General features: G+C 44.6%; 1 protein-coding gene and 1 long non-coding RNA gene across 6 annotated transcripts in view; one reads left to right on the top strand and one right to left on the bottom strand.

Annotated features, from left to right (window-relative positions):
• LOC129393361 (uncharacterized) overlaps positions 1-19,910 on the top strand; it is an 85,262-nt gene extending 65,352 nt beyond the window's left edge. The window contains exons 3-5 of one of the 3 annotated variants that reach the window (XR_010113350.1): positions 5,035-5,870; positions 7,105-8,537; positions 19,703-19,910. This is a non-coding gene — a long non-coding RNA (uncharacterized LOC129393361). Of the gene's footprint in view, positions 1-3,813; positions 5,871-7,104; positions 8,538-19,702 lie in introns of those variants that run through there. The other 2 variants (XR_008620175.2, XR_008620177.2) reach the window with 2 other exon arrangements.
• Positions 19,669-27,115, bottom strand: part of TTC17 (tetratricopeptide repeat domain 17) — a 143,641-nt gene continuing 136,194 nt past the window's right edge. For all 3 annotated transcript variants that reach the window (XM_024930978.4, XM_024930982.4, XM_055094297.2), the window contains 3 exons: positions 24,225-24,344; positions 22,435-22,578; positions 19,669-20,839 (listed from right to left, as the gene is read on the bottom strand). In XM_024930978.4, the coding sequence (XP_024786746.1) occupies positions 20,708-20,839; positions 22,435-22,578; positions 24,225-24,344 (396 nt within the window). In that variant the 3' untranslated portion in view covers positions 19,669-20,707. The remainder of the gene's footprint in view (positions 20,840-22,434; positions 22,579-24,224; positions 24,345-27,115) is intronic.

Genomic DNA, 27,115 nt, shown 5'->3' with positions numbered 1-27,115 from the left:
GCTCACAGAATATCATCTTTCCTTCCATCAGGGGCTCCTGTAGGCTGTCCTTGGGGACAGCTTTAAAGCTATGAAAGAATTTCGGCTTATTTATTCCTGACCACATTTCATTTTGTCCCCAGAATGACCGAGCTTGATCACCCACCTTAGTTACCAGCTTTGGATCCAAATGACTGTTAGCTGTTTCCAAAAATTCCATCTACCTTAACAAGGCAAAGATTTGTCACCCTCAAGAGTATTCAAACGAACATGATGGCATAGCTGCAGGATTTCCCGAAACTGCCTTCAGAACACAGAGTGGGAAAAGAGTATATCCCAGCATGTGTACTCCATGTAGTCTTTTGAGAATGACTAGAGTCTTATAGGTCAGTAAAAAGATGGCTGGGTGCAGTGGCTCACGCCTGTAATCCCAGCACTTTGGGAGACCGAGGCGGGCAGATCACGAGGTCAGGAGTTCGAGACCAGCCTGACCAACATGGTGAAACCCCGTCTCTACTAAAAATACAAAAAATTAGCCAGGCATGGTGGCAGGTGCCTGTAATCTCAGCAACTCGGGAGGCTGAGGCAGGAGAATCACTTGAACCTTGGAGTCGGAGGTTACAGTGAGCTGAGACCGTGCCACAGCATTCCAGCCTGGCCAACAGAGTGAGACTATGTCTCAAAAAAAAAAAAAAAAGTCAACCAGGTAACTTTATAAACGATGAATTGTAAACATAACAGATTAACTAGCGATACCCAGAAAATGAGAAGAAGGGTCAAAAAATGTGTAGAGGAAGTCAGAGAACAGAAAGGTCATGGAGGCCAGGTATGTGCTGTCATTTATACAGCATTCAAGAGATGTTTATTGATATACACTTAGGACCGAAACAGGAGCTCCCAGTAGAATAGAGGAGACAGACACACAAATAACCAGCTATAGAGCCATGCAGAATATGTTATAACAGAGGGAGGTGCAAGGCACTAAGTTCACTGAGGGAGTGACACCCCAAAAGTTCACTCAATGTGGCATGAAATTCACCCCAAAGTGACAAATCCTTGAAGAGTTGTGGAGTGAACGGAGAGCACAAAGCAAATGTTCTCTTTATCTGGCCCACTGAAGGCAAAACTTGGAAGAAGGCTGTGGTAGGTTGTGTGAATGGTCCCAGTTCTTTTCTCCTCTCTGTAGCCTTGTCCGTTGCCAGGTAACTTTGCAGTGCTCTCCCACCCTGGGCAGGTTGGAATTCCCTGCCCGGGAAGTGGGATATTAGCAAAGATGTGAGAGAAGCAGGATCTTAAAAAGGAGCTCACATGATTCGGCCTGTTCTCTAGCACATCTGCCATTGCCATAAGAAGAATATTCTGGCGACTCATGAGCCCAAGGCAAGAGAATCACTTGAGTCAGGAGTTTAAGAATGGTCTGGGCAACACAGCAATAGCTTTTTCTAAAAAAAAAGAAAATTAACTAAAAAAGAACATTGAGGGCTACTTCACTGATCATAGGAAGAGAATGAGAGATATGCAGAGTAGAGTTGTCCCAACCAAGGTCTCCTAGCCAAGCCCAGCCTAGAGAGGAACCTCTAAGCAACCTCAAGATGCCAGAGTGACCCTAGTAAAATCAGCAGAACCCCTGACCCTCATTAAAGCCCAGACTTGATCGGCATACTCCTTGTCAACCCAAAGAAAGGCAAGACATAGTGATAAAAAGCTGTTGTTGTAAGTCACTGAGTTTTGGGGTAGTTTGTTACACAGTGAAAGCTAACTGATACAAAGATCCCTTTAACAGAGTTTTCAGTAAAGTTCCCACTGTCGAGTTATCTGAAAGACGAGGCACTTTGTGAATTTCATAAAACAGATTCTTTCATCATTCAGTGACTATTCCTGAGAACCTGCATCTACTTAGCATGCTCAAGGTGCTATGGCAATTAAAATGGCCACAGAAGCTTGAAGTCCAGTTGAGGAGATGATATAGGATATAAATACGGAGAAGGTAGAATGTGATTAAGGTGTCACAAGAGAGATCAGAGGAGGAACTAAGAGAGTTGGAGCGATTTCTTTCAAGAGAGAGGTGATCAGGAATGCTAGGATTTTAATAGGCAGTGGAGAAAAGAATGGCTATTTCCCACAGGGGACTTTGAAAGCCAGGACACGGGGTTTGGGTCTTATTTCTTAGGCAGGTCACTCTCACTTGGCTGGCTAGACAGCTTCTTCCAGAAGCAGTATACTCCCAGGCAGGAGAGTCTCCTTCCAAAAGGACATGAAATATAGATTACATCACAAGCCTCAGAGAAAGTGCTCCATCAGTTATTCACTCACCCCACAAACCTTTACTGGACACCGTGCCGGGCACCATGGACTCAACGATGTCTAGAAGCCAGCCCTGGCCTTGGAGGTACTGGGAGGTGAGGGAGAGGGATAGAAACACACAAGCACATTGTTACAGCCACATGACAGGTGCTACAGCCTAAGTGACAGCAAGGCATTGTGGGAACCCACGGGAGAGAGTGCTCCACCCCGCTTGATGAGGGCAAAAAGGCTTCCTAGAGAAGGTGACACAAAAGCTGAGGCTGTGAGTCTTGGTGAATGGGGAAACATTTCCCAGGCAGACACAGGGAGAGGGATCGGGGGAGAAGATACTGGTATTTTCTAGAATTCCATCTTTGGCCTTGTTTCTTTTCACCCTATTCACTCTTGTTCCACTATCTTCTTAGTCTCATGGCTTCAAATGTCTTCTAGATTGTGGATGACTCCTCAAGCTCAGTGAAGTCTCCTCAGAGGTTCAGAGCTACATCAGCTGCCTCCCAGACTTCACTGCATGGGGGTTCCACAGCAGTTCAAATTCAGCCATCCGGAACGGAGGTCTTCATAGTTCACCCCCAAACCTGAATCTTCCTTTGAAATTATTTTCTCGGTGAATGACTCCATCTCCTGCCCAGCCACTCAAGCCAGTGGGTCAAAAGTTCTCTCAGTTCTTTCTCTTTCCCTCTCTCTCTTTCTTTCTTTGATAGCAGTAAAATATAGATAACATAAAATGTACTATCTTGACCATTTATCAGTGTACAATTCAGTGGCATTAAGTGCGTTTACACTGTTGAGCAACCAACCCCACCATCCGTCTTCAGAACTTTTTCATCATCCCATACTGAAGCTAAGCACCAATTAAACAATAACTTCCCGTTTCCCTCTTCCCCCAGCCCGTGGTCATCTCTATTCTGCCTTCTGTCTCTATGATTTAGAATATTTTAGGTACCTCGTATAAGAGGAATCATACAATATCTGTTCTTTTGTGTCTTGCTTATTTTACTCAGCATAATAACTTCAAGACTCATCCATGTTGTAGCACGTCTCAGAATTTCATTCCTTTTCAAGGTTAAATAATATTTGATTGTATGAATATACAGCATCTGTTCAACCATTTATCTGTCAGTGGACACTTAGCTTGTTTCTACTTTTAGGCTATGGTGAATAATTGTGCCATGTACATGGTGTACAAATAGCTATTCAAGCCCCTGCCTTTAATTCTTTTGGAAGCATAATTCTAGACGTGGAATTGCTGTATCGGATGGTAATTTTATGTTTAATTTTTTAAGGACTTGCTAAATCGTTTTCCATAATGGCTCCACCATTTTTGATTCCACCAGCCATGTACAGGGGCTCCAATTTCTCCATGTCCTTGCCCAACACTTATTGATTTCTTTATTTTTTGAGATGGAGTCTTATTCTGTCACCCAGGCTGGAGTGCAGTGGTGCAATCTTGGCTCACTGCAACCTCTGCCTCCTGGGTTCAAGCAATTCTCCTGCCTCAGCCTCCCAAGTAGCTGGGATTACAGTAGACAGCCACCACGCCTGGCTAATTTTTGTATTTTTAGTAGAGGCGGGGTTTCACCATGTTGGCCAGGCTGGTCTCAAACTCCTGATGTCAGGTGATCTGCCGGCCTTGGTCTCCCAAAGCACTGGGATTACAGGCATGAGCCCCCTTGCCTGGCCTGTTGTTTTTATAGTAGCCATCCTAATGGGTGTGAAGTGGTATCTCGTGGTTTTAATTAGCATTCCTCTGTTAGTTAGTTGATATGGAGCAATATTTTCATATGCTTATGGGCCATTTGTATGTTTTCTTGGAGAAATACCTATTCATGCTCTTTGACAATGTATTAATTGGTCTGTTTTTTTGTTGTTGTTGAGTTTCAGGAGTTCATTATATATACTGGGTATTAATCTCTTATCAGATATGTGATTTGCAAATATTTTCTCCCATTTTGTGTATTGTTTTTTTACTCTCCTGGTAGTGTCCTTTGATGCATGAAAGTTTTACATTTTGATGAAGTCTGATTGTGTCTATTTTTTTTCTTTTTTTTTTTTGCTGTCTATACCTCAGTTCTTCTTAATAAACTTCCATCCCATTATCATTACCACCTTAGTTTACAACCTTAGTCCAGGCTCTTGTCTCCACATCTCCAAGCTTAACCTTTTAAAAACAAACATCAATTAGCCACTCTCAAAGACAAAGGTAATCATTTCACATCTTCATTTATTTATTTAGCTACATTTATGGAGTACCAGGCACTCTACTAGGTGAGGAAGATGGGATTGTAAATAAGACAGGCCCCAGCCCTCAGGAAGTTTCTGTTCTAGTGAGGCAGACAGCCAACTAGCAGATAAATGCAGCCAAGAAAATGGTTTTGAAGTATTTCTGACGGGCCAGGTGCAGTGGCTCACACCTGTAATCCCAGCACTTTGGGAGGTTGAGGTGGGCAGATCACCTGAGGTCAGGAGTTTGAGACCAGCCTGGCCAAACGTGGTGAAACCCCATCTCTACTAAAAATACAAAAATTTGCCAGGCACACTGGCATGTGCCTGTAATCCCAGCTACTTGGGAAGCTGAGGCCGGAGAATCACTTGAACCCAGGAGGCGGAGGTTGCAGTGAGTCGAGATCTTGCCACTGCATGCCAGCCTGGGCGACAGAGTGAGACTTCGTCTCAAAAAAAAAAAAAAAAAAAATTTCTGATGTGTCTTTCTTCTCAATAATTTGCCTCTCTGCACCCTCTTTCCTTCTGCAGTATTCCACCATTAAGGCTGAACCATGAAGCTAACATCGCAGGGAAGGAGAGAGACACACTACCCAGAACCAAGAAGTTCATTGTGAAAGGAAGATGTGCTATTTGGGGGATCCTTCCAGACAGGAGGAGGAAATAGAAAGCACTTCAGGGAGAAGGAAGAGGCCAGGAGTCTGGACAAAGGCCTCTTTGCCAAACGTGGTGGCAAAGTGCACCATTGGCAGCAGCAGCAGCAGCAGCAGTGATCTTCCTGGGGCAGCCAGACCCACCTTGCTGCAGATGAGGCTAGCGAAGACTGAAGGGTGGCGTTGAGAAACTCCCCTCTGGCCCCTTCTCTCTCTCCAGTCCCGCTCCTGATCACTCAAATGTGCGTGCTTTACCCTTGGGTCCAGATGCCAGTTGAAAAGAAAGACAGGAACAGGAGAATGGGGAAGAAAATCCTGAAGAACTTGACTATTTTTCTTAAAGCAACCACAGTCTGAACTGAACAGTGAATGAGATAATATTTAACTTGAGCTGAAAAGACCCCTATTAAATTGAACCCAGTATCCTGGCCTGGGAGAGAGTCAGAAAAGGGTCTGGAGAACAAAGTTGAATTCAGTTACAGTTCAGTTATGGGAACTGAAACATAATGACTTTTTACCTTTGCCACAGAAACAATTAAGATCATTATCACTGGAGGCTAGTGCTATCTATTGCAAGGAGATGGACGGGCTGCTGTGACAGGCAGGACTGAGGAAGCCTATTTCAAGTCACATCACGGCCAAGGAGGGCGCCTTGGAGGAGGTGACCCTTGGCTGAGCCTCAAAGGATAAGAAGTAACCCAGAGGAGAGCCAAGGTGAGAGAGTTCCAGGAAGGGGAATTGTGGACCTAACAGCAGGGGTTGGGAGATTGCACCACATGTGTGAGAAACAGGAAATGACAGTGCCAATAAGACGCAATGATTCAGGGGAGGGCATTAGAACCTTTAGAATCTTCCAACATGATTACAACCCTCCACTGCTTAGAACATTTTTAAATGATTCCTCATATGTTCTAAAATAAAGTTCATATTCATCAGCTCCAAGCCCAGGGCCCTTCTATCCTGGCTTCTTGGGGCTCACTTGCACCACTGGGCCTCTTTCCCCATCCATCAGTTCTCCCCAACAGGCCCCTGCAGACACCTTGTTCTTCCCACCACTCTGCCTTTCCTTCACCTGGGACGCTGGGCTCCCACTTCCCGACCTGCCTAATCCCCTCCCCTTCCTGTGTTTAAAGACCCAGCTCCTGCCATTTCCTCCAAGAAGTTTCTCTGACCTTCTCAGGTTGAGGGGACCACCCCCTCCTTTGTGCCCCCACCGTTCTTCCTGGGTACAGCCACCATTCCCTCTGCTGTGACTGTTTGCCTGTCTTTCTCCCCATGTGACTGCATGCTCCTTGGGGGTAGGGACTGAGTCTTATTCATTTTGGCACACTCCGTGTTTTTCTGGTAGGTGGTTGTATATACACTGATGTCTCCAAAACCTTTTCTGCCTCCCAGTTCTCTCTTTTGAGCTTTAGACACATACATCTTCCTGCCCTCCAGATACATTCGTGCAACTGGCCTACAGCAGTGGTTCTGGGGCACAGGTGCGCATCACAATCACCTGGAGGCCATTCATGCTGCTGCTTCAAGAGACAGTTGTGTGCACCTCTTCCCAACTCCCCGTTTACTGATGCACGTTTAGTGATGTCAGATTGGTAGCTTGAAATCAGCCATGGTGAGATTTGCACCCCAGGAACTGGAAAACACCACCCATCAGGGCTTCTCCCTGTCCCTGGAGGGCCACTTGCTAAGCATTTGGCAGGACGCCTCTAGCTGGAGGGCTAGACAGTTTATTAAAACCCAGATTGCTGGGCCCACCCACAGAGCTCCTGATTCGTCAGGGCCTGAGAATGCGCATTTCTAACCAGTTCCCAGTGATGCTGATGCTGTTGGTCTGGGGACCACAGTTTGAGAACCATTGGCCTACAGGCACCTCAAAACCATGTTCAGACTTAAAGCCATCATCTTTCCCTCAAACCCACTCCTCCTCCTGTGTTTTATGTTGCAGGGAATGGCAGCGCCATCTACCCTGCTTCTGAAGTCAGAAACCTGGGAATCCGTTTGAAGCCTTTGCCTCTTTCAGCCTCTGTGGCTCAGTGATCATCAGGTCCCAGCAACTGTCCTGCATCAACCCTCCTCTCATCCTTCATCTTCTGCCCAGCCCCAGTGCCTGGGCCCTACCTACTTGTGCTTTATCTCTCTCCTTATCAGCAGTCCTGCACCAGCCTCCTGGGTGGACCCTGAGCTTTCATCCTTGCCCCCCGCCGCGGTTCCTTCTCTGCATCACTGCCAGGACGGTCTTTGTGAAGTATCAGTCCAATCATGTTATACCCAGCCTGAACGATGTCAGCGGCTCCCCATTCGTTTTCTTTAGGAGTGCTTCTGTCCAGAGCTCCTATTCCTCCCTCAATTGTCAACACTGGCTTAACTGTCCCCCTCCTAGAAACTGTTCTTTTTTTTTTTTTTTTTGAGATGGAGTCTTGCTCTGTGGCCCAGGCTGGAGTGCAGTGGTGTGATCTTGGCTCACTGCAATGTCTGCCTCCCAGGTTCAAGTGATTCTCCTGCCTCAGCCACCTGAGTAGCTGGGACTACAGGCTCACATCACCACTCCTGGCTATTTTTTGTTTTTTTTTTTTTTAGTAGAGAAAGGGTTTCACCATGTTGGCCAGGCTGGTCTTGAACTCCTGACGTCAAGTGATCCACCCACCTTGGGTTCCCAAAGTGCTGGGATTACAGGTGTGAACCACTGCATCCAGCCCTAGAAACTGTTCTTAACCCTCTCCCCTTCCTAGGTTGTGCTGGGGTCTTTCCTGGGGCAGAGCCGGTTACCCCACAGGCTCTGGATTGCATCTTTTCCTGCCTGCCTTGTGCATTTCACTGCAAACTCATGAGGCATGAGGGAAGAACTGAGTCCATTAGTTCATTTTTTTTTTTTACAGAGTCTTGCTCTGTCGCCCATGCTGGAGTTCATTGGCGCTATCTCAGCTCACTGCAACTTCCGCCTACCGGGTTCAAGCAATTCTCCTGCCTCAGCCTCCCAAGTAGCTGGGATTACAGGTGCGTGCCACCAAGCCCGGCTAATTTTTGTATTTTTAGTAGAGACGGGGTTTCACCATATTGGCCAAGCTGGTCTTGAACTCCTGACCTTGTGATCCTCCTGCCTTGGCCTCCCAAAGCACTGGGATTACAGGGGTGAGCCACCGCGCCTGGCCCATTAGTTCTTTTTAAACCTCTTTTTAAATTATGCTTACCACTGTGTCTGGCACACAGCAGGCCCTTGTCTTAGCTCAAGTTACCCCAGAAGAAGACTAAGAATTGAAGTGCAGGTCACTTATTTGGGAGGTGACCTGAAGAGACACCAGTCGGGGAAGTGGAGAAAGCCGGTGAAAGATGTCCTATCAGGCCAGCTGCCCCCGGGGACCAACAGAAGCTCAATCTCAGGTTGGTGGGGTGGGGGGAGCTCTGGTAGAAGATACAGAACACACCTCAGAGTGATCTTCCTCAAAGGGGTACCTATCCACTGTTAAAGCAAACTAACTATGGCCTGAGAAGGACTCCTTACTTCTATTTCTGAGTCCTTGTGGATGAACTGTAGCATAGCTTAATAGGCCGACAAGATTGAAACCCTAACTTAGGAGTATGCATCTGTAACAATAGCTGAGTCTCGGCCAATCCCAGCAGCCATACTTCAACCACTCATGGACTGCCGAATGTTCACACTGTGCTCAGATAAGGCAAATGCCATAACCGATCCACCTGTTTCTGTACCTCACTTCTGATTTGTGTACATCGCCTCCCTTTTTTGTCTATAAATTTCTTCTGACCATGAGGCACCCCTGGAGTCTCTCTGAATCTGCTGTGATTCTGGGGCCTGCCTGATTCACAAATCGTTCATTGCTCCATTAAACTCCTTTAAATGTAATTTGGCCAAAGTTTTTGCTTTAACACCACCAACACCCATCTGTTGGTGACTAAGGGGTGCTTCTGGGGGCACCAACTCTCCAGTACTGCCCACCCGTGCAAAGGCCATTCCCACAATCAGAACCAAGCCCTCAGTCCCTGTCTGTGTGGCCTGCAGTCTTGGGCTCATAGAAGTGGATGCCGAGGGATGTGGGCTGGCACCGCTGACTCTGGCATGGCTCTCCCTGTTTAAGCAGATCTGAAGGAAAGGGCGTCTTAGGCTGAGCTGATAGCACATTCCAAAGCCCTGAGGCTGGAAGGAGAAGGCTCGGGGAGCAGTAATTAGTTCTCAAAACGGCAGCATGGTGAGGTCTGCTTTGGGGCCTCCAGGATGGGCAAGCTCCAGGGATGAGTCTGGGTAGTGGAGCTCACGGTTCAGGGTCATGCTATCCCATGGGACTTTCTGATGATGGAAATGTTTCATATCTGCACTGACCAATGCAGGAGCCGTTGTGGCTGCCGAGTGCTTGAAATGTGGTGAGTGCAAGTGAGGAAGTGAATTTTACATTTTATTCAATGTTAATGAATTTAAGTGTAAATGTCCATAGGCAGACATGGTTAGTGGCAGATATGGTTACTGTACTGGACAGGGCAGGGCTAGAGGCTCCGTCCACCTCTCCTTTCGCTTCTCTGTCCTCTGCAACTACAGCAATTGTGAGCTCCCCTGACACTGGGCATCACGGTGCCCAAAAACACATCACCTGGCATGCTACGGGGTCCTCCCCTTAGTGGCTGAGTTTGGGCCTCAGAGCCTCAGCCTTGTGTCCAGCTGCCACCTGCAGGATTTGGAAAGCAATGTGCAGAAGGTGTATTGATCCCTTGTCCCTGAGCTAGAGATGGCTGGTGCCTGGCAGCAGTCGAGCCCCTCATCCTCACTGCCCTTGCTCCATGGAAACCCCTCTCTACAGCATCCGGCTTTATAGAGGATGAGTAGGGAGCACAACTCGGGACACTTCTCAAAACTCTTGGAGAGGGCTTAGTGGGGAACCCCCGGGCTCCTGGTAGCCATTTGTATGAAGTTAGTTTGTGGTAAAGGCCTTCATTTCAACAGGGGTTTGTGTCTCTGATGGTTAATTTGATGTGTCAACTTGACTGGGACATGAGGTGCCCAGATATCTGGTTTGACATTATTTCTGGGTGTGCCTGTGAGTGTGTTTCTGGGGGATATTAGCTTTGAGTCAGTGCACTGTGTAAAGCAAGTGGCCCTTCTCATGAGAGTGGGCATCATCTAATCCACCGAGGGCCTGCAGAGAACAGAAAGGAGGAGGAAGGTTCTCTTTAGCCGATGGCTTGAGCTGGAACACTGATCTTCCTCTGCCCTCTGCATTCCTGATTCTCAGCCTTTCAGACTTGGACTTTTTAAAAAATTTTATTTATTTTATTTTTTAGATGGAGTCTTGCTCTGTCGTCCAGGCTGGAGTGCAATGGTGCAATCTCGGCTCGCTGCAACCTCCGACTCCTGGGTTCAAGCAGTTCTCCTGCCTCAGCCTCCTGAGTAGCTGGGATTACAGGCGCCCACCACCATGCCGGGCTAATTTTTGTATTTTTAGTAGAGATGGAGTTTCACCATGTTGGTCAGGGTGGTCTCAAACTCGTGACCGTGTGATCCGCCTGCCTTGGCCTCCCAAAGTGCTGGGATTACAGGTGTTAACCGCCACACCCTGCCCAGACTTGGAGTTTAATCTCTACTATCAGCTCCCTGGCTCTCAGGCCTTCGAAAGACACCACCATTTTTCCCGGGTCTCCAGCTTGCAGACAGCAGATCATGGGACTTCTAAACTTCCATAATTGTATGAGCCAATTCCTTACAATAAATCATGTATGTTTATATGACATATATGTATTATAATGACACACACACACACCCCCCCTATTGGTTCTGCTTCTCTGGAGAACTCTCACTAATACAGGGCCCATTTTTAAATAATAAAAGGCACTTACCCAAAGGAGCTAGACATTTTCAGAGATGCTAGGCTTTCTGCAATAGGCATCTACAGAAATTTTGGGGTTGGAGGGCATGGCCTAACTCTAGAGAAGGTGAACTTCAGACAGAACACAGGTCTGCTCTTAAGCCAGTGCGTCTGAACACGTTTTTCTATTTTAACCCTCCTGATGGATATAATTCATGTCTCTCAGTAGCAATGCTTCTCACACAGGAGAAAAGGCTATGGCCCCTCCAAACTTCCAGTCACCATGGCACGTGGAGCACACATTGGAGTTCCCTACCTCCAAGTCCGAAACACACAAGGGCAGGACACACTATTCAAGAAATATAGAACTAACTCGAAATCAAGAAAGAGACATTACCAGGTCCCAGCAATGGGATGGGAACTGATGGTGCACAGCCCACAGGGCCTGGGAGTAACTGCGGGACTGAGGAGTTGTAGTCTTAGGCCCCATGGAGGGACAGGAATTAAGCCTCATGGACAACTGAGAGATGGAACTAGGCTTTAGGTGTGGCCAGGCATCAAAGGCCAGTCACAGACCAGAAAGCCCCTTTCCAACCAGGGCTTTATTAGGACCCCGAGCCTCCCACCTGTGGGAAAATTGAGTCCTAATTCGTGCTCTCCATGCCATGTAGAAACCCCAAGCTGAGAAACTAACATAAAAACATGTTTGGCCGGGTGTAGTGTCTCACGTCTGTAATCCCAGCACTTTGGGAGGCTGAGGCAGGTGGATCACCTGAGGTCAGGAGTTCGAGACCAGCCCGGGCAACATGGTAAAACCCTGTCACTACAAAACAAAACAAAACAAAACAAAACAAAAATATTAGCCAGGCATGGTGGCACGTGCCTGTAGTCCCAGTTACTCTACTTGGGAGGCTGAGGCAGGCGAGTCGCTTGTACCCGGGAGGCGGAGGTTGCAGTGAGCTGAGACTGCCACTGCACTCTAGCCTGGATGACAGAGTGAGACTCTGTCTCAAAAAAAAAAAAAAAAAAAAAAAAAAGTTCGACTTTGTAGGGGATGCAGCAAAGACAACCTCAGAAACTTCTCTGTAGGGAAATGTCCTTGACCCCACATAATGTGTGAAAATACTTCAAGCATTAACTGCTGCTGAATAAGGACAAAAATATAAAAGATATGAGGAAGTTCAGCACTACTTATGTATGGATTCAGTCATTCATTCATTCAGTTTTTTCTGGATACCTACTATGTACCTGGGGCTAGAGATATATCAGGGTACAAAATAGGTCCAAATCTTGCATTCTTAAAGCTTATGTTCAAGTTGGGGGTGACAGACAATATATAAGTAACATATACAGCAGACTTGATAATGATAAGAGCTACAAAGAGAAGTAAAGCATAAAGGGGGATTAGGAAATTGTGGAGGAGGATGTCGCAATTTAAAATATCATGATTAGGGAAACCTCACAGAGAAGGTGAGCAAAGTGGCTGCCTGGGGAAAGAGTATTTCAAGCTAAGGGAATGGCAAATGAAGATGACCTGAGGCATAAGCATGACTGGAAGTTTCAAAACACAGCCAGGAGGTCAGTGTGGCTGGAGGAGTGAGCAAGAGGGACATTAAAAGAGATGAAGCTAGAGAGGTGAGCCACATTGTGGAATAGGGTTTTATATGTTATTGCAAGCCAATAGTTTTAAGCAGAGGAATGACACGATCTGACTTATGTTTTAACAGGAGTCAATCAATAGTTACTCTGGGATTTTTTTCTTTTTTTTTTGAGACAGTCTCACTCTGTCACCCAGGCTGGAGGGCAGTGGCGTGATCTCAGCTCACTGCAACCTCCATCTCCCAGGTTCAAAAGATTCTCCTGCCTTAGCCTCCTGAGTAGCTGAGACTACAGGCATGTGCCACCATGCCTGGCTAATTTTCGTACTTTTTTTTTAGTAGAGACAGGGTTTTACTATGTTGGCCAGGCTGTTCTTGAGCTCCTGCCTCAAGTGATCCGCCTGCCTCAGTTTTCCCAAAGTGCTGGGATTACAGGAATGACCCACAGCGCCCGGCCTAGGATTTTTTTTTTTTTTGACCTGAATAACTAGATGGAGGGACTTGCTAACTCATATGGGAAGACCAAAGTTAGATAATAATTTTGTGAGAAGATATGGAATTCTGTTTTGTACAGTCCATGTGAAGATACTGAGTAGAAAGTTGGATAAATGAATTTAGAGCTGATAGAGGACATTATGCTGGACATATAAATTGGAAGGTCATAAGCATGGAGATAGTATTTGAAACCATGTGACCAGATGATATCACTAAGAACATGAGAGAATATATTAGGCTGGTGCAAAAGTAATTGCAGTTTTTAGAGTAGTGATCCAAAGACTGAGAACTCAGAGGGTTACAAGGCTATAGGGTCAGATAGTCCAAATATCCAACAAACAGGAGAACTTACTCATAATGAACAAGAAATAATAGACCAAATTGAAAAGTAAGTATGCTGAAAGTGTTCAAGCAGTTAAGAGTAGCATCCATAACACAAAAAAAGATTATGAAACATGAGCAGATAGAAATGATGAAAAAGAACCAGGTAGAAATCATGCAAGCGAAAAATGTCATTACTGAAGTAAAAATCTCAATGGATGAGTTGAACAGCAGGCTAGACACAGCTGAAGAGAAAGTCAATGAATCAGAAGACAGAATTGAAGAAATCCATCAAACTGAAAAACAGAAAGATAAAGAAAAATTTCCTCTATTTTTAGGAAATAGGTGTTTGTATTAAGTGCTGTCTTTGGGTGAAAGCCCCCCTTCTTAAAAGCCGGGGTCACTGTCCTAACCATTCAAGCTTTTGAGTCAGAATCCAGAAATGGAACAAAATCCATTTGTTTTTGTTTTTGTTTTGAGACAGGGTCTCAGTCCAGGGTTGGAGTTCTGTGGCATAATCAAAACTTACTGTAACCTTGAATTCCTGGGCTCAAGCAATTCAACCATTTCAGCCTCCTGAGTAGGCAGGACTACAAGTGTGTGCCACCACACTTGGCTAACTTTTTCTTTTTTTTTTTCTAAGAGACATGGTCCTGCTGTGTCACCCAGGATGATCTTGAGCTCCTGGTCTCAAGCTATCCTCCCATCTCAGTCCCCCAAAGTGCTGGGATTACAGGCATGAGCCACTGTGCCTAGCCTGGAACAAAATTCTTAGCAGAAAGGAAAAGGTAACTTATTTCTAGAATTAGGGAGTTAGTGGCAGGATTCAAGTCCTCTGCTAATAAGAAGAGCTAACATTTATTGGCTGCCTAGTGTGTTCCTGTCCCTGTTCAAAATACTTTACATGGGTCAGTAGCAGTGAGTGGCTCGGGGATGGGCTGAGAGGACAGGGAGTACCTCTGTAGATTAAGTGAAGCAACTTCTCTGCATATCTGCTGGAGTTCTCCCTGATTTAGTCTTCCCTCTCTGTTTCATTAGCTCCTATTTGCAATCTCTTATCTTCAATGTTGCTATAGTTTCTCTAGGGTATTGTTGGGTCAGTTAACCATCAATTCAATAGTCAAATAACTGTTTTTTTTTTTTAATTAAGCAACTTCATTGTGCCAGGTTTTTATGTTGTAAAAGTAAGGGACACAGACATTGATTAGACATGGAGCCAAGCATCTGATTGGGGACAAGTTACATAGCTCATTTCAATACAATGTGATGAGCGTCACCAAAGGGATTATGGCAGGTGCCTTAAAAGCATGGCATCTTGAGAACAATGCCTCAGAAAACCAGCAGATCTAAATAAGTGAAAAAAAAGGGGGAAGATTGCAAGGATTTGGCGTTCCAGGTAGTGGGAACAGCATGATCACAGCCATGGGAATGTAGAATTTTGATGCATGTGGGAAATCCTACATTGTAGCCTGGAGTGCAATCTGGGGAATGGCTCTCCATTTCACTCAGGACAAAGTCCAAACTCCTTAGCCGTGTGTATGATGTCTTTCATGATCTGGTCCTAGCTTCATTTCTTAGCACCTCTTCCACCCACTCTCTATTCTTGCACCATATTGAACTACCTGCAGTGAACAACGCAGTGCCTGGCACATAGTAGTTTTTCAATACATGTTCGTTGAATGAATAAATGAGGGGCAGAAGACAAGCATGGAAAGGCAGGCAGTGGCCGAACCATGGAGGACTCTGCTTGGAGTGTCCAAACCGAGGAGGTTTATGCACCTAGACAAGGCTGACTGCCTCAGAAGACCCTATGTATTCATCAGAGAATTCAGTTTCTGGGTCTTCAATATTCAGGCTTCTGCTGGAGTGGACTTTGTGTCTTCGAATTCTCTGTCTTGTCCCTCCAACTAGATTGTGCCTCTTCGAGGGCAGAGACCACGTCCAATGTCCCATCCAGTGTTGGACATCAGTACGTGTTGAACTAAATCTGTTTGTAGAAAGAGCTGGAATTGCCTGTTTACATGTCCACAGAAAGGGGAAACATGGGATTTGATCTAGGGATGCCTGTCTGAGCATTAGAATAACCACAAAAGCTGAATTTAGAAGTCAGTCTCCCCTGCTGCTGGCTCAACCACGACGGCAGGGTGGATCCCCTGAAGATGGCCACACCAGAGTGGTCGCATCTTCTCCCCAGCAAGTGGTGCAAAGCTCTTGGGCAGTGAAGGGTAGAATAGGCCCTGTGAGGTTCATGGGCAGTGAGGCACTTTCCTCTACTAGCCAGACTGAGATCAGTGAGCCTGAGGCAGAAGGATGGAGAGAGCTTTTTGTCTTCTTCTTCAAGTTCCATGGCAGAGAAAGCAAGATACTTCACTTCCCTAAGATAGGTTCCCTAAAAGATTGTGAGATGTGGGTGGAAAGCCCTCAGAATGCCAACAGCAGGAAGCAGAGGAACATATCAGTTGCACTGCTTGTTAACCACTAGCATTGACTGAATATTTACTATATATGAGCTCCGCCTTCAGTGCGATGAGACACAGACATGTGACATATATGTACACAGATGGGAGAGAGAGCAACACACCTGAAAGCCAATAGGAAACAGCTCAGAATGAGGAACTTCCTGGAAATAAGCACTACATAGAGGCAGAATAGTAGAGGAGTTAAGAACACCAAGTTGGTGTTAGGCAAATCCGAGCTTGGTTTGAATCTGAACCCTACCACGTACTGTGGGATTATGAGCTGGTTACTTTACCTCTGAGCCTTGGTTTTCTCATCTGTAAAACAGAGATAATGTTGCTGACCTATTTTGTAGTTGTGAAGACTCCATGAGATAATGGGTGTATAGCATGGTGGTTAAGAGTGCAGCTCTAGAATTAGACTCCCTGGGCCCAGACCTCGACTCCCATCACTTCCTAGCTGTGGTCTTGGGCAAGTTACTTATATCTCGGGCTCCAGTTTCCCATTCTCACAATCAGGATAACAGCAGTACCTACACCATTGGTTTGACATGAGGCTTAAATTAATTTTATTTCATGTAAAGCTGTTAGAATAATCTTGGAACATAGCAAGAGCTCAATAAATCTTAGATGTTTCTGACTGCACACAGCCTCCTGTTTGGCTCAATGAATTGAAGCTGTTATGATAATCAGAGAAGATGTAGATCAATCAGTGTCTTCACAAAAGCTCGGGTAAAAGAGGCCTAGAAGTGGGGCAGAAACCAGAGAGAAGAGGGGACATCTGATGGGGAATGGATTAAGCAAAAGCTTTGGAAATCAGAACAGTGAGGCTGGCCTGACTGGAAGATGTGCCAGGGTGGAGTTAAATGGCTGGGTCTTGTTTAAAATTAAGCAAATTTCTTTAAAATATCCAGTGTCTACAACATGGTGCAAATAACAATAGCTACCCCTTCCTGGGTGTTTGCATTGTGCTAAATGCTTCATATTTTAAAAATCTCCTTTACTTCTCACAGCTATCCCCTGTGAAGAACAGTAGCTCTTATCATTCTCAGATTATTTTATTTCAGTGAGAAATTCAGCTCAGAGCTAAATACTTGTTCAAGATCTCCTTGCTAACGAGAGGCGGGACTAAGATTTGAACCCAGATTTATTGAACCCATTCTCGGGCTCTCTGAGTCAGGAACGGTCCTACCACAGAGGAGTTGCTACAGAGCCAAAGTTCTCATGAGGCCAAAGTTCTGGGGGAATCTGCCTTGGAAGCTCTCAGACCCTTGCTGTATGTGGAACAGAAAGGCCACTAACAGCTGCCCTTTGTGCTGGAGAGTTGGACTCCAAGTTTCATTCCCAGCTAGTTGGTGCCAGTGTCTAAGTCTAGTGAGTCAGACCTTTGACCTATCTAGTAAATAAGCCCCATAGAGTTCCAGGATGGCACCCACAGGGCAGGGCTGCTGCCTGCCTTTGCATCATCACTGGGCCCTCGCATCACCAGCCCTGCAGGAGGTACACATTCATGGTCTGTCAGCCTTCACACAGTACAGCTTCCCACCACACCTGATTTGAAGCAGCATCTGAAATGAGGCTGGCAACAATGCTGTGGAGGCAATTCCAAGTCATTTCAAAGAGAGATCTAGCTCTTTCCTCTTCCTTTCAGATAAGCAGATTTGTAGCTGTTCCTACCCTATACTCCTTCTGTATAAAACCGACTCGAAGGTGCCTCCATTCATTGTTGGCTGACCATTCCTGCTTTTAAGAGGTCGAGGCCATCCTGGTCAACATGGTAAAACCCCGTCTCTATTAAAAATACAACAATTAGCTGGGCGTGGTGGCATGCACCTGTAGTCCCACTACTCGGGAGGCTGAGGCAACAGAATCGCTTGAAACCAGGAGGTGGAGTTTGCAGTGAGCGGAGACTGTGCCACTGCACTCCAGCCTGGCGACAGAGCAAGACTGTCTGAAAAAAAAAAAAAAAAAAAAAAGTCCAGAGTAGAAAAATATTTGTTGAATTATTAACACAAAAGAAAAAAAAACCTATGTGCACACAAAAACCTATATACTATTTATTTATTTAATTTTTTTAGACAGAGTCTCACTCTGTCACCCAGGCTGGAGTGCAGTGGTGCAATCTCAGCTCACTGCAACCTCTGCTTCCTGGGGTCAAGTGATCCTCGTGCCTCAGCCTCCTGAGTAGCTGGGATTACAGGCCCCCACCACCACGCTGGCTAATTTTTTTGTATTTTTAGAAGAGACAGGGTTTCACCATGTTGGTCAGGCTGGTTTTGAACTCCTGACCTCAAGTGATCCACCCACCTCAGCCTCCCAAAGTGCTGGGATTATAGGCATGAGCCACTGTGCCCGGCCAAACCTATATGCAAGTGTTTATTGCAGCTTTATTTACAATCTCCAGAAGCTGGAAGCATCCCAGTGTCCTCCAGCAGGCCAACAATCAATGGAACACTACTCAGCAACAAAAAGTATCGAATCGTTGATCCACGCAACATGGGCGAACCCCAAGTGCATTCAATATGTTGAGGGAAAGAAGCCGGACTCAAAAGGCCATACCCGAATTCCATTTATATGACACTATGGAAAAGGAAAAGTGACGGGGTGGGAGAGCAGACCCGTGGTTGCCCAGGGTTAAGGGTTGGGGAGGTTTGACTACAAAGGGACAGCATGGGGGAGTCTTTTTGCGGTGATGAAAGTTTTGTATCTTGATTGTTGTGATGGTTGCATGATAGAAGTGTACACCAGAATGAATTTCATAGTATGTTAATTTTAAAAAGTCAAGTGACTGGGCTGGGCATGGTGGCTCACGCCTGTAATCCCAGCACTTTGGGAGGCTGAGGTGCGTGGATCACCTGAGGTCAGGAGTTCAAAACCAGCCTGGCCAACATGGTGAAACCCCGTCTCTACTAAAAATACAAAAAATTAGCCAGGTGTGGTGGCACATGCCTGTAATCCCAGCTACTTGGGAGGCTGAGGCAGGAGAACTGCCTGAACCTGGGAGGCAGAGGTTGCAGTGAGCTGAAATTGCACCATTGCACTCCAGCCTGGGCAACAAGAGTGAAACTGCGTCTTAAAAAAAAAAAAAAAAAAAAAAAGTCAAGCAACTGTTGAAGGTTTCAGGAAAAAATTGTGGTGAGGTGGGGAAGCAGGGAACCACACTTAGATACTAGTTAATTTCGATGGATCCCCGAGTGCATAAAGGTTCACTGTATTCAGTAACAAATGAGCTTGCTGTTCTCAAAATACATCTGATAAAACTGGAGTTTGTTGGACTTTAGCTGTGTAGAGGGGTCACAGGTATGTCTGGTGTAAGAAATTACAGACCTGCTTCGAAGAAATTAGTCTTCGCTAGAACCAAACCCTTCAAGTTCCATGAGCCATTATCTGAGACAATCAGTGTCTGATTACATCCTAGCAAAGTCCATAGAAATGCTGCCTTCAGTGGAATCCTGTCCCAAGGGGAATGCCTGACTTACATGATGCACCCCAAGGCTGTCCGTGAAACTTACTTGGATGAACTTTAAGATCAGTGCTTACCTGAGGGCCATGACTTTGTGGCTTAGATGATTATTCCTTTGCCAGGAAGGTCAATTATATACCAAACTCTGAACATGTGCTGACTGTAAGTCTTTCCCGGTTAAATGCATCATTCTAATAAGTTCATCAACTATAAAACCTAGTGATGGATTGTTTTTTCTCCCCTCACCTTACTGCTGAAAGAAAGATAAAGCCAATGTAGGGCTTGGGAAGATCAGATCCAGAGTTAAAGCTGGACTTTGCAGCTGCCCAAATTAGTCAGGTTCTAAAGAAAAATCACATGACAGACCTATTTTGCTCATAAACAATTTTATTTTTTTTCTCAGTATGTGCCCTTGAAGATTCCAAAATGTTGGAGTTTCTGATTCTCCTGGGATCAAAGGTAAAAGCATTGTATGGAAACACTCAACCTTGGCTCATTACCCTCCTGAGGAGCTAAGTCTGGAGGCCTCAGAGAGAGGGAGCTGACATTCACAACTTACTCCAAGATGGGTAACACAGTGAACAAAGAATTAGTAAAACATAGACTCAGTCTGTAGAGGGCTTCAAATATACATATTCTATATATATAAACCTGTTATATAGGATTTCAACTTATTGGTTTCCTTGTGATTTGTAATTAAAGTACAAATTATAAAGATGTTGCACACTGCTGATTTCCCCTTCTCAGCCCCCCTCCCTCCCCAACATAAATAACATTACAAAGGTCAGGTGATCCTAAGAATTTTTGTTGTTGTAAATATTTTGTTTTTAAAATCATATTCCCCTTCCTCCCCTGCAAACTACCTCTGAGAGTTTGTAACATAGCAGCATGGAATGGACAAGACTGGGGACAGCATGGAGGTCTAACGGAGAGAGCGCAGAACGTTGCTTCTCACTGACGGGCACCAGATGGGCTTCCGCATTTCCATTGACAACAGAGGCTACGACAGGAAGCAGAGAATGTGCAATGCGGCTTCGTCCTCCTCCAAAGAGAAGGCTAGCTGGACCACTGAGAAAAGCCCTAAAGGCATTGAGGTTTTTGGAGACAGAGCACAGCTCCAGAAATGTCTTGGCTCAGTATTTACACAATATCTTGAAGCTGCACTTTCCTTTTAAGAAATGTGTGTTTCTGAAGGTGCCTCTTCTGAGGTTGGTTGGGGGAAAGGAGAAACGTAAAAACAAAAACAAACCAATTCCCACATATGTAAAAGTCCTGTTATAAGTCTTAGTTATTTTCACACACATCATTAATAGTAGATACTGACAATGATTGGTTTCTTATTCTTTTTTTCTTTTCTTTTTTTTTTTTTAGAGCATGAGTAAAGAGAAAGAGAGAAGGAAGAAGTGCACTAAGGAGAGCGCCGTCCCTTCTTCAGCATTAAGTGACACTGGATGGTCTGGATTCGGTTCTTGGCTGGGACAAACTCGGGCTGAAGCTTCAATGTGGATTCGTACCACACCAGTGCTTTTTCAAATTCTTCCTGTGAGGGCCAAGGAGACAAATGTGAGGGGATGGCACCAGCAGACTAAATATATACTGTGACCTCTTTTTTCTCAAGAAGCACCTCTGTACTAGGGACAATCCCGCAGCATTTGCTCAACGGATCTAAGTCTTTGTGGAAAACTCTGAGGTTCCTCTGGGAGGAAACAGCTGCCTTCATTCCGGAGGTATAACATCACAAAGGAAACTACGGCAGAGCCCAAGAACAAAAGGAAAAGGGGTAGAGCAGCTTTTACAAACCCAGCAAGAGTAATAATTGTGGTAATAATGAGACCTAACATTCCTGAGTGCCTGAAGTGTGCCAGGCTGTGCTAGGTGCTTTATGAAATCCTTCCATTTAATCCTCACAGAAACCTCTAGAACCGTGCCTGACAAATGCCCATTATGCATCTGCCTAAATTTTCTAATGTAGCTGGAAAGACGGAAACTAAGTCTGGTATCTCAACTGGACTTGTACGTTTTGAAGAGTTTTAAAATTCTCTTTAACATTTAAAGATGCCAACAAAGATTGGGAAATGATCCCTGCCATATTGAAGGTTAATCTTTTACTTAGAGTTACACTCTCAAAGAAGAGCCCAAATCTACTGGTTTAATGACTTCTTCTAGCCAAATGAGAGACGTAAGTCCTCGTTCATAGTAGCAAACTTCACATTTACTGGGGGCAACAACAGATTCTTCAAGAAGCAGAGGGAAATCTGCATATTCGGCAATGCCTCCCTGGCAAAATACTTCTCGCCTCTGAAGTCAAGAACGATACATGAAGCTGGTAGCCCAGGGCTGCTCACTCTATAAGCCATTATTGAGATCATCTTGGGAATAGCCCTATGTGTGATGCCACATTTTAGATGAAAGCGAATGGCATGATTCTCATGCTAAATTGGGTTATGACAGCTTTTAGGGGGTCCCCCTGGGATTTTCAGTTCTGAAATCAGTTCTTGTTTCTGATCAGAATGAGGGATCTGGATGACTTTGCCATTTTCTCTGTAAATGGTATTCCATGAAACTAGCGGAATTTCTTCATTCATTAACTACTTGGTGAGCACCTACCATGTGCCAAAAACACTGTGAGGCACTGGGAACAGGGAGGTGAAGAGGAGTCTTGTCCCCAATGAGCCCGTAGGCTAGAGGGAAAGACAAATACTTAAACAAAAAATTATAAAACAAAGTGAAAGTCCAGCAAGAAAAATATGCAAAGGGTGTCATGAGTGCGATGACAGGTACCTTAGCCCAACCTGGAAGCAAGAGAGCATGTATGTGTGTCTACATGGAGTGTTAGGAGAGGTTTTCTGGAACAGGTGGTGTCTCCAGGAAACTGTAGGTAAATCTGACTCTGCTGTTAATGTTCAACTCATGTTGAGGAACTACGTAGTTGCAAATACTTAGAAGAATTTCATGTATTATGTTTTAAAAAACCTCTCGAACCCTTATCCATAAAATATAACATTGGTAGAACCAGCAATTTTAGACAAGCTTACAGGAAATTGGTTGGCAATGACATATTCAAAGAGGTTTTGAAATCAAAGATGTGCTACTGTTTGGCAGAGTTGGTACATACTGCTCACACCCCCATCTCACCATTGCCACGTAGACATTGCCCAGAGTGAAGTGGTTCACAGCAAAGTGTGGTGCGATCTCTACTGCCATGGTGGCTACTATGACGGCGTCATTCCAGAGCTTGGCATTGTGCAAGATGTTGGCCAGGCTAATCAGGGGCACATCCTGGGAGAAGAAGGAGAATGGTGAGAAGGGAAAATTGGGTTTTGAGCTTTCATTCTTGTTTTTGGTGATCATAAAGAATACAGTCTGTGTTTCCTGGTGAATGATTAGAACAGTGCCACTCAAAGTGCTTTTGTGCTGTTTGCTACTGGTCTGTGATAGATAAGGTGCTTGTACCAGAATATAAATCAATTACTTCTTTCATTGGCGAAGTCTTGCTTCGAAAACAAACACAACAAAATGTCAGCTGAAGTAAACAATCTGCTGAATAATGTAGTTGGTTTCTTCTGGTGAAGCTCCTTGTCTCATTGCAGACTGCTAATAAAAAGTCTGTGTACTGTCCACAGACCACACTTAGAGTCATGCTGTCAGAAAGCCAAAATAATTTCTGCAAGAACCATTATATCATTACGGGTTGGCAAACTTTGGCCCATAGGCCAAACCTAGTCTCCTGCCTATTTTGAAAAAAGTTTTATTAGGACACAATCATTCCCAGTCCTCTACGTATTTCTGTGGCTGTTTTCATACTACAATGCTAGAATTAAGTAGGTGCACCAGAGGCTGTCTGGCCTCCAGAGTCCAAGTGTTTTATTCTCTTGCCCTTTTCGGGAAGTTTGCTGACTCCCAGAGGTAGAGCCTCAGCCCTTCCCTATTGCCTAACAGTATAGAGTACAAAATGATGGATGGAACAAGTAGCAAGATTGCTATCATCACAAATATCATTCCCTTTAAATGTCTTACTTGAGCAACTGTTACCTGTATCATGCCATATCGGGTTCTGTAGCAGACACAGAAGAAACAGAAAGGACCCATCTTTGTGACAGCCATAGAATGCATGACCCTAGATGAGCTCATTGAAGTTCAATAAGGTGCCCAAATTCACAAAGCTAGTAAGAGGTAGAGCTGTGTTTAAAACTCAGCAATGCCTGACAATAAATCCTGTGTTCCTTCCATCATTCCATACATTGCCTTGACGAACAAAGAAGACACCAGCCACGTCTTTAAAAAGCATAAGATCTGGATTAATGCAGAACTCAGAACACATGAATACAAATGTGCTGATAAAACACTGTACTTTCTCATCCATCATAACAATAACCGGTCTTCTGGAAAAGTTTGGTGTCACACAGGGTTAGTCGGTTTTTTTTTTTTTGTGGAAAAAGTAGAAGTCAGACAAGGACCAGGAACTGGCCAATGTACATGAATAAATGGAAATTTGCTTCTATCTCTGTGCTTGGAAGCAAGCTCAAGCCAAGAGGATAAGCAAAACAAGTCTAAGAGGTCACCAGGCCCCTGATGACAAGCTAAACTCAGATTGACTTCTATGTGTCAGCCCACTTAGGCCAGTGCATTTGCTGTATGTTGGGTGGCTCTGAACACAGCAGAAAGGGGACTAAATGCAGTACTGTCTTACAGTGATCTGGAAGGCCTTCCCCACGTTTCAACCTGCTGAAGCTGGGAAGGCAGCAGGGATAGTTCATAGGCTTGCTGGGGCACAAGCCCAGTCAGAAGGTCTCCTGCCCCATTCTCTCCTTGGAACATGTCCTCACTGGCTGAGCATGAGGGAGGCTGGTTCAAAGGGCAGAATAAACCATGGGGAATGGAAAGGACAAAGGGGCAGAAGTTCCCACCTTCTGAGTCCCACTCACCTTCATCTGGTGTGGCGCATAGTGCAGAGCCTGGCGGAGGCAGTCGATTGCCTTCTTTCCTTGGCCTTTCACCCTCCAGTAGAGGGCTGCCATGCTGGAGAGGACCCAGGACGTCTGGTTCTGCAAAGGAATGTTAGCCAAGGCTGGTGTCCTTTCAAGAACATACTCATTTATTACCAAGATTAAGTTCAGTAACACAAGTCATGACCATTCAACTGAGTATTTACTAAGTGCTGGCACTCTGCTCAGCACTTTCTGTTCCACCTGTCCTTCATTAATCCTTAGAACAATCCTGTGAGCTGGATACTACTATTACAGCCCTTCTATAAATGAGAAAACTATGACTCAGAGAGCTTAAGTGTCTTGCCCAAGTTCACTCAACTACTGAATAGCAGAACTATATCTCATATCTATGTTCTATTTTATTTAACTTTCTGAATAGGTAACACAGTCACACGTTTCAAAAACCAGGAAGTATACAAAGTTATACCATGAAGTCTCCCTCCCATCCTCGTCTCTATGGTAGACAAGTAAACATTATTTTTAATTTTTTACGTTTCCTTCTAGAATTTCCTCCCCTCCCCCCTCCTTTCCTTTGTCCTTTTTTTTTTGAGACAGAGTCTCGCTGTCGCCCAGGCTGGAGTGCACTGGAATGATCTCAGCTCACTGCAACCTTCATCTCCCAGGTTCAAGCGATTCTTCTGTCTCAGCCTCCCGAGTAGCTGGGATTACAGGAGTGCATCACCACGCCTGTCTAATTTTTGTATTTTTAGTAGAGATAGAGTTTCACCATGTTGGCCAGGCTGGTCTCGAACTCATGACCTCAGGTGATCTGCACACTTCGGCCTCCCAAAGTGCTGGGATTACAGGCATAAGCCACCATGCCCAGCCGGATTATAACAATTTAATCTCCTGCCAGAAATATGTAAGTATCACCATTTCCTTATAGCCCCATCACAGAGTTTGTTACTAAACTCTTAGGCCCCTGACAATCTGATGGGTGAGAAATGTGGTTTTAATCTGCATTTCCTTTCTTATGAGTAGAGTTGACCATTCTTTCATATTTGTTAGCCTTTTGAATGTCTTTTCTGTAAACTATTTGCATTCATATTTTGTTAATTGTTCTGTGAGGTTTTTGTCTTGTCTGTTGGTAAAAAGTTCTTTATATTTTAGGGAGATCATCCTTGCCTATGATTTACAGATAAGCTTCCCGAGTTTGAAGTCTGTCTTTGGCCTTATGGTACTTTGTGTGATGTAGATTTTGATTGCTACAGAATTTGGTTTTTTAGTGATCTTCAATGACTTCTGGATTTTCAGTTGTAGTTAGGAAGCCCTACCTCATTCCAAGGATATAAAGAAATTTTACTGGGCCAGGCTTGGTGGCTCACGGCTGTAATTTTAGTGCATTGGGAGGCCAAGGCAAGAGGAGATCAGCCTGGGCAACACAGCAAGATCCTGTCTCTACAAAAAATAAAAAATTTAGCTGGGCATGATGGTGTGCACCTGTAGTCTCAACTACTTAGGAGGCTGAGGCAGGAGGATCGCTTGAGCCCAGGAGTTTGAGGTTGCAGTGAGCTATGATCACACCACTTAGTGCACTTCAGCCTGCAGGAGACAGAGACCCTGTCTCTTAAAAAGCAAAAGAAATAAATATTGCACCATTTCCCCTACAGAATTTTTATAATTTCATTTTTTACATTTAAATATTTGATTCATTTGAAATTTAATCTGCTGTAAAGTAAAAGATATGGCTCCAACTTAATTTTTCTCCAGAGAGCTACTAATTTGTCTCAAAATTTAATTAATAATTCACCTCTCTCCCCACTGAGATACTACCTTTACTATATATAAAGTAATATATATATTATACTATATTATATATATTAGTGTATATATACACTTATATATATTATACTATATATAAATACAGTATTTAATTTAGGTTGAATTTTGAATTTAGGTCTAACTTTGGATTTTTAAAATCTATTTCATTTGCAACTTTTGGTTGATGATCTCTGACTCCCAGCCATTACAGAAGAGGCACTCAGAAAACTTAACTGCTTGACTGATTTGTGTTTTCAATAACATTTTTGTTAATTTTATAATTCTACATTGTCAGGGCGTATAGTATTTACATTCTGACCTATCACCCTATGCCTCACCTTTTAGTATTGGTTTTACAGCTGAATATAATCAGTGGTCACTGACATTACTTTTGTGTGGTTTTCCCAATCATCTCCTGGTTGGCTAAAGCTCATCTTCTAATAGTTTCCTCAAGAAGGGCTCATGGGAACAATATTCTTTGAGATCACTGCTATGGGTTGAACTATGTTCCCCCAAAATTCATATTTTTAAGTCCCAATCCCCTGTACCTCAGAATGTAACTGTATGTGGAGGTCTTTAAAGCAGTGATTAAGTTAAAATAAGGCTATTAGAGTGGGGCCCTAACTCTAAATGACTGGATTTATATGAAGGAGCTAGAAGAAGGACAGACACACCAGGGTCCTGTGTGCACAGAGGGACAACCATGTGAAGAGGCAGCAAGAGGCCAACTGCAAGCTGAAGAGAGAGGTCTCAGGGGAGACCAACCCTGCCAGCACTTTGATCTCAGGCTTCCAGCCCCCAGACCAGTGATAAAATAAATTTCTGCTGTTTAAGCCACCCTGTCTGTGGCATTTTGTTCTAGTGGCCCTAGCAAACTAATACACTCATATATGTTGAAAAACTTCTGTCTGGTGCTTTCAGAGCTAAAAGACAGCTTGGTTGGATTTAAAACCACAGCTTATTCTTTCCTCAAATAATGTGTCAGCATTTCTCTATTGCCTCTTGCTGTGGAATGCTGCTGCAGAGAAATCTGAAGCTAGCCCAACTTGTTTCTCCTTGTTAAATGA

Source organism: Pan paniscus, chromosome 9 (genome assembly GCF_029289425.2).
Source record: "Pan paniscus chromosome 9, NHGRI_mPanPan1-v2.0_pri, whole genome shotgun sequence".
Taxonomy (NCBI): Eukaryota; Metazoa; Chordata; class Mammalia; order Primates; family Hominidae; genus Pan; species Pan paniscus.
This window is presented reverse-complemented; position numbering and strand designations above follow the sequence as displayed.